Below are 15,291 nucleotides of genomic sequence, written 5' to 3'. Positions count from 1 at the left end.
TTGGCTTTGCAGGGGGTGAGGGGACTAGAAGGCACAGCTGGGCCTCCAGGACCTCCTGGACCAAGGGTGAGTACTCACCATGAGTGATCTCTTCCTCAGCAGTGGTTCCTCAGTGGTTTCTGCTGACTAGCTGCCACCCAGAGGTGTCAGGGCAAAACCCCTTCTTGGGGTATCACGGGGAATACCTGGCACATTGTGCAGATGTCCACTTTCCCTGCCACTGTCAGTGTAAGAAGAAAAACCTTGGTGTCTTCTGGCAAGTTCTGGGGAAGCTCTGACCCCACAAGGAGATGCTTGTTTTGCTATCTTTGCTTTCCTGGTGCTACTGTTATTCAACTCTTGGTTGAGTTTGAGGTATATGGGCTTGTTAGACTGAAATCAGCAGGAGCTGGAGGATGCAGGCAGGTGTGAAAGGTTTCCCCCCACACCATTTCAATATCTGCTGCCAGGGCCGTATGTAGATAGGTGTATTTGCATTCTGTTGTGCCCAGGGTAGCAGAACCTTAAGTTGTGTTGATTTACATCCATCTGCTAATTTGAAGGCACCACAGCCCTTCCAAGTTCTGTGAAACAGGTACACTTCACTTTACATGGGAAACTGAGCAAAATTTGGTTTTAGATGGTGGGTGGTGGACCTGATAGTTACTGATTCTCACTGCTGAACTATAAGGAATTTGGCAGTCCTGAATAGTTTAAGATGGAGATTGCTCACTGCTGTCTTTGCATTAGACCCCACGGCGGTTCTGGTGAAGTCAGGTATTTATGGGAACTAAGGTTGAATTCAGCTCATAACTTTGACTTGCTCATCCTGGGAAGATGTGGAGCTGGCAGGGTTGAACCTCAGCTTTCTAAATACGAGGAAAGCAGTGTAGCCTTCAGAGCAGGCTCTGAAAGCTGTTCTGGTGCTGCCTTGAAGACTTCTTTCATTTTCACTGGTCGGAAGAGTTGCTAATCTCTATTGAGCTTGAACGTAATAGGTGGAAAATTATAAAAGAAAGTATTTCTACTGCTTGGTTTTGGCTTATTTTTTTCTTCCCTTTACGGCTCCAAAGGGCACAGAAACTTCACAAAGAGATGACCAAAGAAGGCATCTCCAAAGGGCACAGAAACTTCACAAAGAGGAGATGACCAAAGAAGGCACTTCCCACTCTCTAAGCTGCTGTTACTGTTGTAAAGTATTAGAGGCAAACACAGGTCTTAAAGGAAAAGGAAAACAACAGCATCGTATTAGGAGGCTGAAGAAAAGGGTTATGCTCTAGGCTATGTCTAAATCTGAATATATAATGAAGGAACAAAAGCCTTTAGGGGAAAAAACATTGCAGTTTGTTGGCAAAACTCTGCTTTGGTGGCTTGACTGTGATGAGACAGTAATAGGAAATGATGTGAACATGACTCATACACGATATACTCTTAACTTTGGACTCATGGCTGGATGAGGTACTGACATAAACCTTAAGGCTACAATGCTCTTGCTAGAGTCCTCTAAACTCAAACTGCTGGTGCCCCTGGAGCTGCAGGGAGATGTCAACCTTGAACAGAAAAAGAAGGTAGTTAGGAAGTAACTGGACTTTTACCTTTGTCTTGTAACTAATGTCTGCAGGGTTTCCAAGGAGTGACAGGCTCCCAAGGCAGCAGTGGAGAGAAGGGACCTCCGGGTGACGTTGGGCCAACAGTAAGTTTCTGCTTTTGGGTCTCAAAGCGCCAAGACAGGAAATAATTGAGTGGAAACAAGCTGTTCCCACAGCAGCTCTCCCTCAGAGTCTAAAGAATAGTTTTAATTCACACTCATCCTTCTTAAGGAGATGCCTCGATATGCAAAGCCCAGGCTACCTAACTGTTGATAAAGCATTTAACAAATCCCACCTCCCTTTGCTCTTTGTAGATTCACAACCTACACAAAATCCAACATCCAAACAAATTTCTGGCGTAAGATTCTAGAATAAAGTGAGAGAGTCAGTCCTGAGCTGGAGCAGCCAGCGTTGGGCTTGTAGGGGCAACCGCAGGTCTAGATGTCGCAGTTATTTCTTCTTCTCAGATGTTAAAAGCCACCTGCTATGTTGGGAAGTCTGTTCTAAGAATGTATCATCTGAGGAATTTCTGCATCCCTGCTGATGGTGCTTTATGCCACTGCTCCAGCTGCAGCTTTATTACTCTTTTTCTTAAAGAAACCAAAATCTTCCTATGAGCTTGAAGCTCTTCTAGTCACTGTCACGAGGTCAAGGAAACGACGAGAGTGTGGGAAACAAACTTTGTGTTCAGTGTCCCACTGATGTAACCCACATCCCCATTGATTTTTTGTTTTCTTCTGTTCTTCCTTTCCCTAGACTTTTATTTTTTCTTTTCTTTCCTTTTAGGGGCTGCCGGGTCCAAAAGGAGAAAGAGGAGAGAAAGTGAGTTTTTGTGGTGCTAGGCAGCAACACTGTCCCTGTATCCTACACTCAAAAGAGTGGATGTGGTAACGTGCTTTGCAAGCTATGCTTATGTATATAAACCTTCCTAGTGTCGAATAACTTCACGTACCTATAGCTTGTTGCCTTTCCTTTCACCTGCACTGGCTATGCTGGTGGGATATAAATAATCCTGCAGCAGTCAGGAGCTCGCTAGTATCGACTGTAGTAATGAAGAAGAAATGCCAACTGAAAATCCATTCTTTGCTGAGAAGGAAAAAACAAAAACACTTGACTTGACTGAGTTGCTCTTTTTTAATGTGTTGCATAGAGGGGACTCATTTGTAATAATCCTCTGGCATGTCCCAGCACAGCGCGTTTGATGTCAGGAGATCTGCACTGCCTTTGAAGGTTATTTTATTGTGAGAAGAAATTTTTCCTATCCTGACTTCTGGTTAAAAAGAAACCCTGTGTCTTTCTAGGAGTCTGAGTCTCATTGCCGAGATTGACTTATGTGAATTAGGCTTCAGACAGGAGTGAGCTCCTTTTGACGGACTGCTTTTGTCTCAAGTTAATGCTTCAGTATTACAATTTTTAACACCATTCTCCTTCCTTTCCCACCAGCTTTTCCTTTTCTGTACGTTTTTTTTGCAGTGGAGCTTTCCTTTCTCCCTCCCTTGGGTGTTGCGCCAAGCTTTTGTTTAAGTCTGGGTAATCTGCACAGTGATCCAGCCAGAGATGTATATTTTATAAATGTTTTTGGAAGTATGCAGTGTGTTAGTTATGAATTTTCACAGATAGAGTCAGTGTTTATTTTATTGCATTTTTATTGCTTCTCCCTACTTTACTAAAACTTTCTAAAGAACCCCTCAGATATGATTTATTCAGAATACAGTAACGGTAAGAATCAATATTCATAAAAGATCTAGACAAAGATAGGACGTTGTAATATCTGATCATATTAAATGTTTTACATATCACAGAACATTGAGTTAGAGATTTAGCATCTTTTTTGATAAAAATTTGAGAGTGAAATTTACTCTCCCTTTTTTGGTAGCTTCGGTAATTATTGAGATTCGGTCTGGGCTTTTTGATGTGCAGGAGAAAAGCAATTATTGATGTTTCCCAATTTCAATTTTATGGCTTCAGAGCTTTGTGATAAATAAATAAAGCTGCATTTCACAGTAATTAATATCTCTGAAACTCAAGCTGCCAAAAAGAATGGGCAGAAAGCTATCATACATTATGATATTGATTCTTTTTAAAAGATATTAATACTTCCCTTTTTTTTTAATTAAAAAAAAATGTTTCACTTTAGGGGGAACCACAGTCCTTGGCCACAATTTACCAGCTCGTTAGCCAGGCTTGTGAGCGGATGATTCAGAGTGAGTATAACCAGCCCAGCTCACGCCTCTCCAGCAGTGGTGAACAAAACCAGAGGGGAGGCAGCATGAAGCTGTTGGTGATCCAGGGAGCTCCTCCACCCTGTGCCGTGCTGAGCACCACGCAGAGCAAATGTCCCATCACAGGCTCTCAGTGCTGCATTGGTTTTACTGGGTGGCATTAGCACAGAGACCTGTGAAGTATTTCTTTGGAAAACCCTTTGGCACTTTGCAAAGACTCCTTTATTTCTCAAATGGAAAAGCTTGAAACTAATTTGAAAGAAATTATTCTTTTGGTGGTTTGTGCTGATTCCTCTTGAGACGAGGCATTTTTGGTAAAGCTTCTGTGCTGTGGTGCACGAAGAGAAGCAGAGGTTTGCCCAAGGTCAGGCAGCAAAGTCATGACTCAGCTGCCCCTTTTCCGCTTCAGCTTCTGGCTTTCTCAGTTTGGACTGACAGTCTTTTAGCACTAGCTGATAGTTTAAGTACCTTTTTAGACAACATCCTCTGGTTTTGTCTCTTTTCTGAATTTCCCAGCCAAGGAGACATTCATTTTCTGACTTCCCTTCTTAGCTCATGTGTTGAAATTTGACTCATTCATTCACGAACATGCAAGGAAGCCAGTTCCTGTTTGGGAAGAAAGGTTAAAACCAGGAGAACCAGGACCACCAGGTCCTCCAGGTCCCCCTGGGAGCAACGGAGAAAGAGGAGAAAATGGCATCCCTGGACAGCCTGGCAAAGATGGGTATCCTGGAGAAAGAGGTATGGACAGAAGCGTTCGTAAGCATTTTTGACTGTATCTTTGATACTTTAACTAAACATTTTAGTGCCTCAGGCAGTACTGTAAAGATAACCATGATATTATCTCGTCTGATTACTATTTTCCTTTTGGACTTCTCTCTTCTAGGAAGAGTAACCCAAGTTAGATAGCTCAAAGAGTAGAGAGAAAACAGATACAGGCCACTCTTTCTGCAAGCTCTGCTTTGAGAGGAAGGCCAGTTTGTAGATTTTGAAGGATGGACAGTTTGATTTTAGAGGGCAGGAGGCTTTTCCTACAGAAAGGCAAAAGAAACAGCCATTTGGATGAACGTGGAGGAGAGGTGGTGGAACGGATCACCTCTGGGCAGAAATGGCAAGCCTTGGAAAACACTGAAGGCGGGCATGAGGCAACTGAAGTAATACTGAAAGTGGAAGTAGGTTTCTGGAGCAGTAGTTCCAATAACAAAAGCCTCACACATGGCTAAAGAAATAGATCAATGTAATCTCAGCAAGTGGCATCAGTTATTGCACATGAATGAGTGAATGGTGGGAATATGTTTTGCTTGGATTTGCAGACAACATTTGTCAGTGGCTCAAGTAATTGTCTGTCAAAATAAAATGAAAAACGTTGGTTTCAGCAGTGTCCTAACACCTCTAAGTAACTAGAGACCTTCTGTTTAACTCCTTGCTCTGGCACTGTTCAGTCTTAGCTGGTATCTGCAGAGCTTATAAAAATGTCACTTAAGAGAAAAGGAAAGTAACAACCTGCAGATGTTTCCAGCCTGTCAAGCGAGGAGATGGGAGAAGACAGATGAAAAACTCACTGAAAAACAATCTTAAGGACATGGCTGATCAAAATATTTTCATCTTAAAAATATGAAAAATGGTATTTTGTCAAAATGCACCTGTTTCACTCAGATGTACTGGTTTTGTGAGCAATTTCATGCAAAACCAGCAAGCCTGACTTACTAGCACCTGGTCGAAGAGACGGTTCACCTTTGTGATTTGTCTGATCCATGTGAAGAGCGTGGGAGTGGACCTCACGCTCGGGCCAGTGCGCCAACACCAGCGCTATGAATTTATCTGTGAAAAATCTCCATTTTCACCCATATCAGGCTGCAAATCGATGCTGGTTGGAGCCCTGTTGGTCATGGGCAACTGGCCACTCTGGAAAAGAGAGTAGGTACCCAGACAGAATTAAAGGAAATGGATATTTCTCTGTGTTGCCAAGTGCTGCAACTCCACTTCAACATCTAAGAAGAGCCTGGTGGGAGCATTAGTTCAGGGTGAAATTCAAAATTTAGTGAAGTGACACTTATCTCTTCCTTGTGATTAGGTGCCCCAGGGCCCAAGGGAGAAAAAGGGATGCCTGGAGCCAGTGAGGAAGGGATCCAAGGACCCAGAGGCAGAACAGGTAGAGTGAATACAACCTCTTTGTATTGACCCAGTGAGGCCATCCAGAGCTGAGCAGCTGCCAGATTCAAAGCATCGTTCAGCCTTAGGACCACTGTGGTGGGGCAGACTGACCTTCCCACTGCAGCACTGTCGGCAGCATCCCGGATGGTTCCTCTCTGCTAAGATGTTAGAGATTGCTCCAGGCAGCCTCCTCCCCCTGGTACCCATTCCCAGGTAATGATGTATTTTAAGGACCTGAGACATATCCAGGGAGTTTTAGTTTCGCTGCCTTTCTGCATGCAAGACCAGATGCTCAGGGGATAGAAATGCTGAAAATTCAGCTCATGAAACACAAGGGTTTTTGAGTAATCTGTTAGGATTTGGTGTACTCCTCCATCCTGATCCCTGTTACGTGGAATCAGTGGGAGGTTTGCCACTGACGTAACAAACCAGGCGCTGTCAAGAGAGTGTGGTCAAACATATTCTTCTGTGTTTAAATTTTTATAGTTGAGATGTAAAGACACAAAAAACAATGACTCTGGGATGGATCCTGGGGTTAGGGTGATTTTCTGCATTGACACGTAGGTGGACTTTGGATTCTCATAATCAGGCTCTACTTTTAGCCAATCTGGGCACCCTTAAGGTCAAGAATAAGCCCTCTAGTTACTGGGATTCAGAAGAGGTTTTCCAACTGCCAAGTCCTATTTTTCCACCAAAATGAGGAAACAATACTCAGAAAATTAACCACCATGTAAGATGGAGAAAATATAGAAGAGGTAGTACACTGAAGCAGCTAAAGTAGATGTGCTACAGCTTACAGTGCTTCTCCTTCTTCAGGCCCACCAGGAGAAGTTGTGCTGGGGAAACCAGGTCCAAAGGGTTACCCTGGGAATGCTGGTCCTCAAGGTTTTCCCGGTGTCAGAGGGCAGCCTGGGCAGTCTGGATATCCAGGGGGCTGTGATATCTCTGGATGTTATGGGGCAGGTAGAAGAGGTAAGTCCTGACTATCTCAGTGCAAAAGTTGTGATTTTAGAACTGGTCTCTCTGGTTACTTCTTTTAAGCTAGGCAGAGACCTCTGTTCATCCTTTAGGCACTGTCAGTCCTGCAAGAGCCTCCTTTGCAAAGCAATCAGGATGATTCACGTGCAATTCATATGGATAAAAGCCAGTTCAGTTGACTGCTCCTCAGCCATCCTTCATAGACTAACACATAACTGCAGCAGTAGTCGAGCAGGTGGAGTGATCATGGGTGTATCTTCAGTTCTTAATGTCCCCGGCAACGTTTCCATGGTGTGTAAAGAGGAACAATATCTCAGTTCCTACACATACATTTCATGGAGGCTCAGTTGTACAAAGTCCTGGGAAATGAAGAAAATCACTGGCACCAAACAAAAGATTTACAAGGGGAAAGAATTAATTCTACACCATTCCTTCTCAGTACTTGAGACTGATTTATTCGTTTGCTCAGTGGCCTCATCTCCTTTCCACACACAGATTTTATCCCCTGATGGCTGGTGTGGAGGCAGCTGAAGACATTGCTTTGCCCTGGAAATCTCTGGGTGAAAGCTCCACGCGCTCCAAGAGAAGCAGCAACCTGAACACCAAATGTGTTGTTTGTGGTTTTTTGTTTTTTTTTTTTAAATGTCCCATCATTTCTATATGGACAAGTCAATCAAACACTAAAGCCGCCAAACCAGCCTGTGTTCAGGTGAGTCATCCGTCTGTTTTTCAGCACTGGACAACTGCAGTGTTCAAACTCGCATTGCATGTCCCACAGGAAGACAAAGACACAGTCAGAGGTGCAGGCTGACAGACTTGTAAGAAAAAGAAATAATGTATTGAAATGCTCAGAAATAACAGATAATTTTTGCCCATTTGTCTGCTTGTGGTTTATTTTTGTCACTTGCACCTCATGCCCAAAGATGCAAATCCACTGGGTCGAAACTGCATTTTCTGTTGGTTGACAAGGTAACAAAGTCTAGCACCATTTTGACTGTTTCTGCTTTTGGCAGAACGCTGATGGCTTCCTTGCAGGGGTGTTATGTACACAGGCACCGCAGACAGCGTGGTAACCTTCCCGTGATGTGACAAACCCCACCGTTTAGCCTCGTTCTCTGGGGCTTGGTAACTGTCAAGCAAAGCCTTAGATCAGACAGAGCACAGCTGTGTACCGAGAGGAGCTGGAGATTAACCTACTGGCTTTTCCATCTCTGCCTCCTGCAGTCTGAGGAGCTACTTTACGTTTTATCAGGTAGAATATTGAATAGCTCCGAGTCTGAGTTTTATATATATGACATGGAGGTAATTGTCATGTTACACCCCTTTCCTTGAGTGAGCTGTAGTGTAATATGTATCCACAACAAACTGTACAGACACTGATAAAAATGTACCTCCTCTTTTGCAAGCACTGCTTTAGGCTGTGCTCGGTTACACTCCTTGTAAACTGCCCCTGCTTCAGAATCAATTGTGTCTGAACTGTGGTTTAAACCTGGAGCACCAAAATATTTCATTTTTTGCAAAAGTGGAATGAAGCAAAAAGTACCAGCACAGATTTTTTTCAAAGATGTGAAGAGGCAAAAAATGGAGCATCATGCATATTCCTGTGCACTTAGTTTGGATGTGCAGTTTCTGCAGCTACAGGCAGACTGGTAGCTGGGTATTCATATGCCTATAGCCAACTTTTGAAAACTTAACAGCACGTGCATCCACATTTAGAAACTAGATTGTCACGTAAATACCAAAGAGGTCTACCTTAAGAAAATTAGGTTGTTTAGACACGGAATCCAAATATTATTTCCTCTTGTCTTTATGGAAAAAATCCTCTAGAACTAAAAATTTTTGCTAAAGGAACATTTGAACATCTCAGACTTGTATGGGAGTCATCCTACAACAAAAGTCACGTAAAAATATGATTACTGCATCCTGTAAGTATTTAAAGTAGTCCTTGGCTTAACGTATGTTCATTCTCTAGAAACTCCCAAGAATTAATGTTTTCAGTATGACATACATTCCCTTTGGAAAATGTAGGAAAATGCATAGAAATACCACACTGATAGAAATAACATTTCTGTTCACTTTGGAGCTTTCCAGAGTTGCCTTGACATATAAAATAGAAATCTTTCTAGCTTAGATGAAGTGTTGCCGCAGACAAAGCTCCAGCCAGAAGAAAAAGGAGAGGTCAGAGGAGCTGAAGTATACAGCACATTTGGAACATGGTGTTTGGAAGAGATGCATTCGTTGGGACAGGGACCCTGCGTACCTGTTGTGGAGTTGTAGATGTTTCCGTTTACACAGGTCAAAGAGCTTTTGATCTGTGTTTTCCCTATTCTCTGAAACATGAAGGCATTCTGAAAATAAACCTACCAAACCTGCATTAAGTTGCATTCAGAATGGCTCTGCATTTAGCACTGGATATAAAACCCAATACTTGTGACAGCTGGCAGATGCAAAGCAGTGGGCGGGAAAAGCAAGGAGGTAAAAGGGGTACCCTGCACAGCAGAACCTAAATTGTTCCCATGAAATGCTCACAGACTGGGGAAGGTAAGCATTTCAGTGTGGAACATCTGCATTTCGCAGGTAATTCTGCTTCCTTTCTGATTTAAATTAGCGCAGTCAAATTCCAAGTTCTGAACTTGCTGTTCTGTCTCTTCAAATCTAGTAACTGCAGGTGAGTTGACACAGAGCTCCTTTATTTTTCTTTATCGACTGTTTTTGAAAGTTACTAACATCGTTTTACTGCCTGCCTTGGGATTTAATCTATTTGGTAGAATTTCAAGTGACATTTGCTTTCGTCTGATTATTTCAGATACAACATGAAGGGTCAGACTTCAACAAAATTGGGTCCCAGAAGGGCTACTGATTAGGAGACAAACAACTTGTCCATTTATGTTCCTAAACTTTGTCCCACGAGTGGTTTTATTTACTTGAAATTATAGATATTTAGTCCACCTAGTATCACAGAGCATATGTGCAAGTGCTTTGTAACCCAATTCCTTGAAGCCTAGGAGCATTTCTGCTGAGAGATTTTAGGCACTGAGGGTGTCCTAATCCAGCAATGAACGTTGCATGCTATTAAACAGCAAAAAGAAAAGATTTCAGTGGTTGGAGAAACACAACAGCCCTCAAGGTGGAGGTGCAGGGAGGCTCAGGAGACCCTGCCCAGCCCAAACTGCAGTTCCCTCTTCTGTCAGTGAGTACAGAAACCAGCCATTTGTGAATATTGATGTCCCACGCTCTTTGCTGGAGCACAACCTGTTGTTTTCCCTCTTGTGCTGTTCTTTAGCATGCTTTGTACTTTTCTGGCCCAATTTATCACTTTTAATGCAAACTGTAGTTAAGAACAGTGTTATTCCTTAGCAATGCGGTTTAAAAAATTCTCTTGCAGATCTTTCCTTAGTAGGGACTCTGTTCTCCAAGCTTTAATTGCTACAAATAAAAGTTTGGATATTAGGTTTTCTGGATTTAAACCTGTTTTCTGGATAAACCTGAATTAACCTCAGTGCAAAAATTTAACATGTCCTTGTGAAATCTCACAAGTTCCTCCCATTTCTTCACCTTTGCAGAGTAATGCCTGTTTACCTCCCCTTCTGTTCAGTCCTTATGAAAATCCCTTGTCCTGATTTGCTCATTCTTATTACTGCCCTTAAGTAATCTGTGTCATAGAGACTTTCTTTTTCACACGGTGTGTAGTGTGACATCGTATCTCCAGTTTCTTTAAAGCTTCTATCCTCCAGTCCTTAAATTGCGATAAATTTGGATTTTTAGCCCTGCTGCAGAGTTTGACCTAGCTCGTGCAGCTAGATTCTGGCAGAGGTTGAGGACCTTTCAGAGACAGATTTTTTTTTTTGCTACAGGCATCATTTTAAGGTATTAAATTGGTCTCAGGGGTAAGATACAATAAGCACAGAGGACTAACCAGCAACACTGCTAACAAGCAGCTCTGAAAAGGCTTTCTCCAGGGCTCAGCAGCTTGGCTTGACCAGATTTAAAGGGCTGGAAACAAAAAAGGCTTAGGATGAAAGATGTGCAGCGGGGGAGAGCCCATAGGGGCTATCAAGGCAGGTGGGGCTGTTATAGGGGGATTTTCCTAAGCACTATATGTGAATTTTACATCTCACACATGCATCTTTCTGCCTATCTGTCTCTACACAAGAGGATTTCCTCAAGTGCAGTTTCTTGATAAATGTCTAAAGAGGAACTTATCCAAAAGGGAGGTGATACACGCTATGAGGATTAGCTCACTGGAGAATGAGATGATATGGTGGAAAACAGTCCTGAAAACAGCTGGGGCAACGGGGATTACATAGATCATCCTACCAGCCAGCTGCAGATAAAATACCCTGTGTGCCCTATGGCTGGGAAGATGACCCAGAAAGAGCGAGCGTTAGGGAACCAGAAGAAAGAGGATGTAGGGAAAAACAGAAAAATGATGGTAACTGAGGTTATTACAGTTAGGTTTCTATCCTTTTCGTCTTCTTCATTCATGGCCAATAGAGCCGTACTGATGGGAAAGCATGAAATACTATGATGAGGATACGATCTCTCCTCCACAAGTGAAACAGAAAAGATCAGCATCTGTGTCTGCTTTTTGTGATGCCTTTGGGGTCTCTGAGCTTACTTTTGCACTCCCAGATCCTGAAAACCAGTTACTTTGCTCTGGGTCTCTTCCAAGGCAGTTTTAGAGCTCCTGCTGTATCCTAGTCTTGCTTCCTCATTCTTCTTCTGATGTCAGCTTGTTCAGTCAAGTCCCAGGAATAGTTCTGAGCTGGGAACATTGCAAATGTTAACGGCCTGGCTGCATACATTTTCCTGGAGTCTTTCATATGCTAAAAAACTCTCTCTTTGTGTTTCATGGGTTTGGAAGAACAGAATTATTCATTATTCTACAGTTATAGTGTGGTTCATGTCCCAGTTTTATTCCAGTTGTTGATCATTGAATCCTATGGGATAGCATCCCCCTTAACAACCTCCAAGATGGAATAACCTGTCTAAGAAAGAGCAGTAGGTGTTGATTCCTATTTTCTCCCCTTAGATTTTACAAGGAGGCACATCAGAAGCAGAAGGCAAGACTTTATTTGAACTTTAAACTGGGGAACTATTAATGCCACGTGAGAAGAAATGGAGTTGCCACTGTCTGAAAAATGTTACGCTGTTAGCCAAACAGAGGATGCCAGTGACCTGCATTATCCGAGCTTCTTCCCAAATGCCAGTAACGTCTTTGTAACCGGTTTCAGCTGTCACTTCTCATCTTGTCCTGCCAAACCCTGTGATCCCCCAGTGGCGCTGACTCTTCAGGGGCACAACCACATCCTTAGCGCTCCTAATCACACCCGATGCTTTTGATGTGCTGATGGAGCAGATGTGTGTGGCACTTTCCTCCTCTTCCTGCGTGGCAGGGCAGTTCTGTCAGGGGCTGCACTGCAGTTTCATGGCCTTGCCAGGCAGTCCTGCTCCGTTGCTGTCACTGTGCCACGCTCCCCTTGAGACGCTGCCGTTCACACTGTGTGCACTGGCAATAACTTTTTGCAGAAAAGGTGAAGATTTGAGATGGGCCCTTTGCTGTGAACAAAGTACAGCCTATGCCTGCCCCTACTGAATTTCCCAATATGCCACCTTACACATTTGGCTCTTAAATCTGTACTTAAACCTCTCCTCTGTGGGTCCCCACCCCTGGTCTGCTTTGGCCATTGCTCTGCTGCTGCCCGAGCCCACGTTCACTGGGAGACGTGAGCAGAGACTTGAGCTGCTGCTGACTCTCCAGCCTAGCTTGGAAAGTGCATGTAGTTTTATTGCTAAAAATGTGCATGCACAGTCAAGCCTCCCACCTGCTCTGTTGCTATTGATGCTCATGGGCTTGGGAGAAGGAGGGGGAGAAGGTTGTAGTGGGAGCTCTGAACAGCCATCGTGGGCACGGCTGCAGTCTGGTGATATGATGCCCCTGACCCAGCAATGCCCATGGTCAGAAATCATCCCACCTTCATGATCATTTTATTGGTGCACTCGAAATGCGAAAAGGCGCTGGAGAGGGTTCAGGCCACCTCCATGAGCCCAGCCTGTCTGCACCACAAACCATAACCCATCCCCCTCTGTGGAGTGCAGCCACTGCGATGCAGACTGCAGCTGCGTTGGTACATTTATGCACTAGACCTTGAAGATGTTTGACTGTTTGTTTTCCTTTCATTGCTATAAGCACTCACTGACTGTGAAAAGGGATAAATTAGCATCTCCAAAGACTAGGTCTCTCTCTATTCTGAAAACAAGCAAAGAGGCAGCAGCAGCTCAGGCTCCCTCATCCTCCCTCCCTGTGCCGTGCCAGCACAGCTCTTCGTGGAACTGGCCCAAGCCACGGCTACTCTATGTTTTTGTGAGCCATACAGATTTTAAGCTCTTGGCTGAGTCTGTGAACACGGAGGTCAGTTGTAGCTTCTTAGATGAGGCCAAACAGGCTGAGCGCTGCATTGATTTTTAGCCTGTATTGCTCAGACTGAGTGCAGTAACTTGTATTTCAAAGAAGTCTCTTTAAACCATATTGTTTCATTTCCAGCATTACTGTCACAAGTCTGTGCAGCTCTCTGCTGCTCACTGAGCCATGTGGCATGAGCAAGCCACATCGGCCAGGCTACCACGTAGGGGTGCCACATATCTCACCTGGGGTCTCACCTACCCCAGGCTCTGGCTTCTACCAGGACCTTCTGTGCTGGCCTCCAGGCAGCTGCCTGCCTCTCCCACTGTGTGTTCTCCAAAGCTCTGGGCTAGCCAGAGCTGCCTAGCAGCAAACTTCACGGTGGCCAGACAGTCTTGTGCGTGCTGATCCCAGCTGCGGGGTGCAGAGGAGATGCTGGGTGAAGCCCAGAGCCCCTCAGCTGCCAGCCTGGGCTTTGAGACATGCAGTCACGGCAGGTCCCAGGGGAAGCCTTTATTTTTAGACTACATCTGCCTTTCCTCGCACACTGTGGTAAACTGTTTATAAGCCCTTCTGCCTATAAGACCTCTGAAGTAAGCAGGGAGACACTGGGCTGGGTGCTGCTGTGCTGATCCCACCTGGCACCCAGCAATCAGCAATGAGGATGGGAACGGTGGGTTTGTAAGTACCAAACAGAGGGGATGCTGAGCTGGACGGACTTATGGTCTGTCCAAGTGTGGTCGCTCCTGCGATTGCAAATGCATACAGAGAAAAGGTAGAAGATAAATGAAGCCCATGCTTACCCCCGTCTTCCAGCCTTTCACTCACATCTGGCTCAGCTGTGCCATCATGCACCGATGTCTCCCTGCGGTAGGACAGGGCTCCAGCATCCCCCCTCCCTCTGGCCGGTGGTGCCTGTCCCTGCCTTCTTGCTGCAGGTCCCAAAGCAAGGACAAGATGTGCAAAAAAAGTAGGTTTAGTTTGGATAGAGCTGGGAAGAGCACAGTTGCTGAAACAACTGGCCAAATTTAAGGCCATATAAGCTGTAATTTCTGCAAAATGCCATTCTGAATTCCCAAGTGTGGCTGTATGGCCTGTTCAGGTTTCCCCGTGTACTGGCACATTTCTTTATTACACTAACGCACCGTCCTGGATTTCTGCTGTGGCTTCCCCATCTCTAAGTAGCTTCCCTACCTACAGCAAGGGTTTTTCGGCTCAGAGTGACCCTCTGTTATTTTGCAGCAGCCATAACTGGGATCCAGGAAATTTCCCTTGAAAGCACACTAAAGTGCTACCAACACAATCTGAATCTTAACCCCAAATCCCCCCTTCATTTGCATGATCCTCACTCAGCTATAATCCCCATGGTTTCCGAAGGGTATTGGCCAAAGTAAACTCTGTCAATATAAAGACCGTAGCTATTGTGTTTTGGTGAGCTAACGATCAGTGTTGGTCCCAAAGGGGCTGATTTGCCTTGAGGAATTCCTTCAGCCTTTCCAGTCTGTCCATCTTTACCAGCTGACCACAGACCACATCCTACACAGGTATCCCAAATCTGGAACTTTATTTATAAAATGACTCATACAGGGACACGCAGTCCTGAACCACTTCAGCTTGACAGGGCAAAATGACTAGGCAGGGCACGCTGAGACCTCTGAAGACAACTGGAGCTAATTTGCCAGGGGCTGGTTTGTAGATGTGAAGCCTCTTTATGTGCTGCTTTAGGGAACAAGCTCGTGTTCTTACATTGCTGAGTATATGCCAATGAATGCCACCATGCTATGTACAAACTTTAATAAGAACTTCTCCCCTAAATTAGATGGAGGAGATGAAAATATCTTGGCAAAACAATGTGACCTTGGAAAGTATTCCCAGAGAGCTCTGGAGCAACTCAAGTGCGGACACACAGTAAATTATTCAAAGGGCTGCCTCCATTTCTTTGCTCCTCTCCTTCCAGGTGAACTAA

At 44.4% G+C, this 15,291-nt stretch overlaps 1 protein-coding gene across 1 annotated transcript in view; it reads left to right on the top strand.

The window, feature by feature from the left end:
- COL20A1 (collagen type XX alpha 1 chain) overlaps window positions 1-7,943 on the top strand; it is a 49,439-nt gene extending 41,496 nt beyond the window's left edge. Inside the window, exons 32-39 of the mRNA XM_009273939.1 lie at window positions 13-66; window positions 1,601-1,672; window positions 2,355-2,390; window positions 3,706-3,772; window positions 4,343-4,531; window positions 5,865-5,942; window positions 6,761-6,916; window positions 7,936-7,943. Coding sequence (XP_009272214.1) covers window positions 13-66; window positions 1,601-1,672; window positions 2,355-2,390; window positions 3,706-3,772; window positions 4,343-4,531; window positions 5,865-5,942; window positions 6,761-6,916; window positions 7,936-7,943 — 660 coding nt within the window. The remainder of the gene's footprint in view (window positions 1-12; window positions 67-1,600; window positions 1,673-2,354; window positions 2,391-3,705; window positions 3,773-4,342; window positions 4,532-5,864; window positions 5,943-6,760; window positions 6,917-7,935) is intronic.
- Window positions 7,944-15,291: the final 7,348 nt, after the last annotated feature.

This window comes from Aptenodytes forsteri, unplaced genomic scaffold (genome assembly GCF_000699145.1).
Source record: "Aptenodytes forsteri isolate BGI_AS27 unplaced genomic scaffold, ASM69914v1 Scaffold47, whole genome shotgun sequence".
In the NCBI taxonomy this organism is placed as follows: domain Eukaryota; kingdom Metazoa; phylum Chordata; class Aves; order Sphenisciformes; family Spheniscidae; genus Aptenodytes; species Aptenodytes forsteri.
The sequence above is the reverse complement of the archived record's forward strand: the minus strand, read 5'-3'. Positions and strand labels throughout refer to the sequence as shown.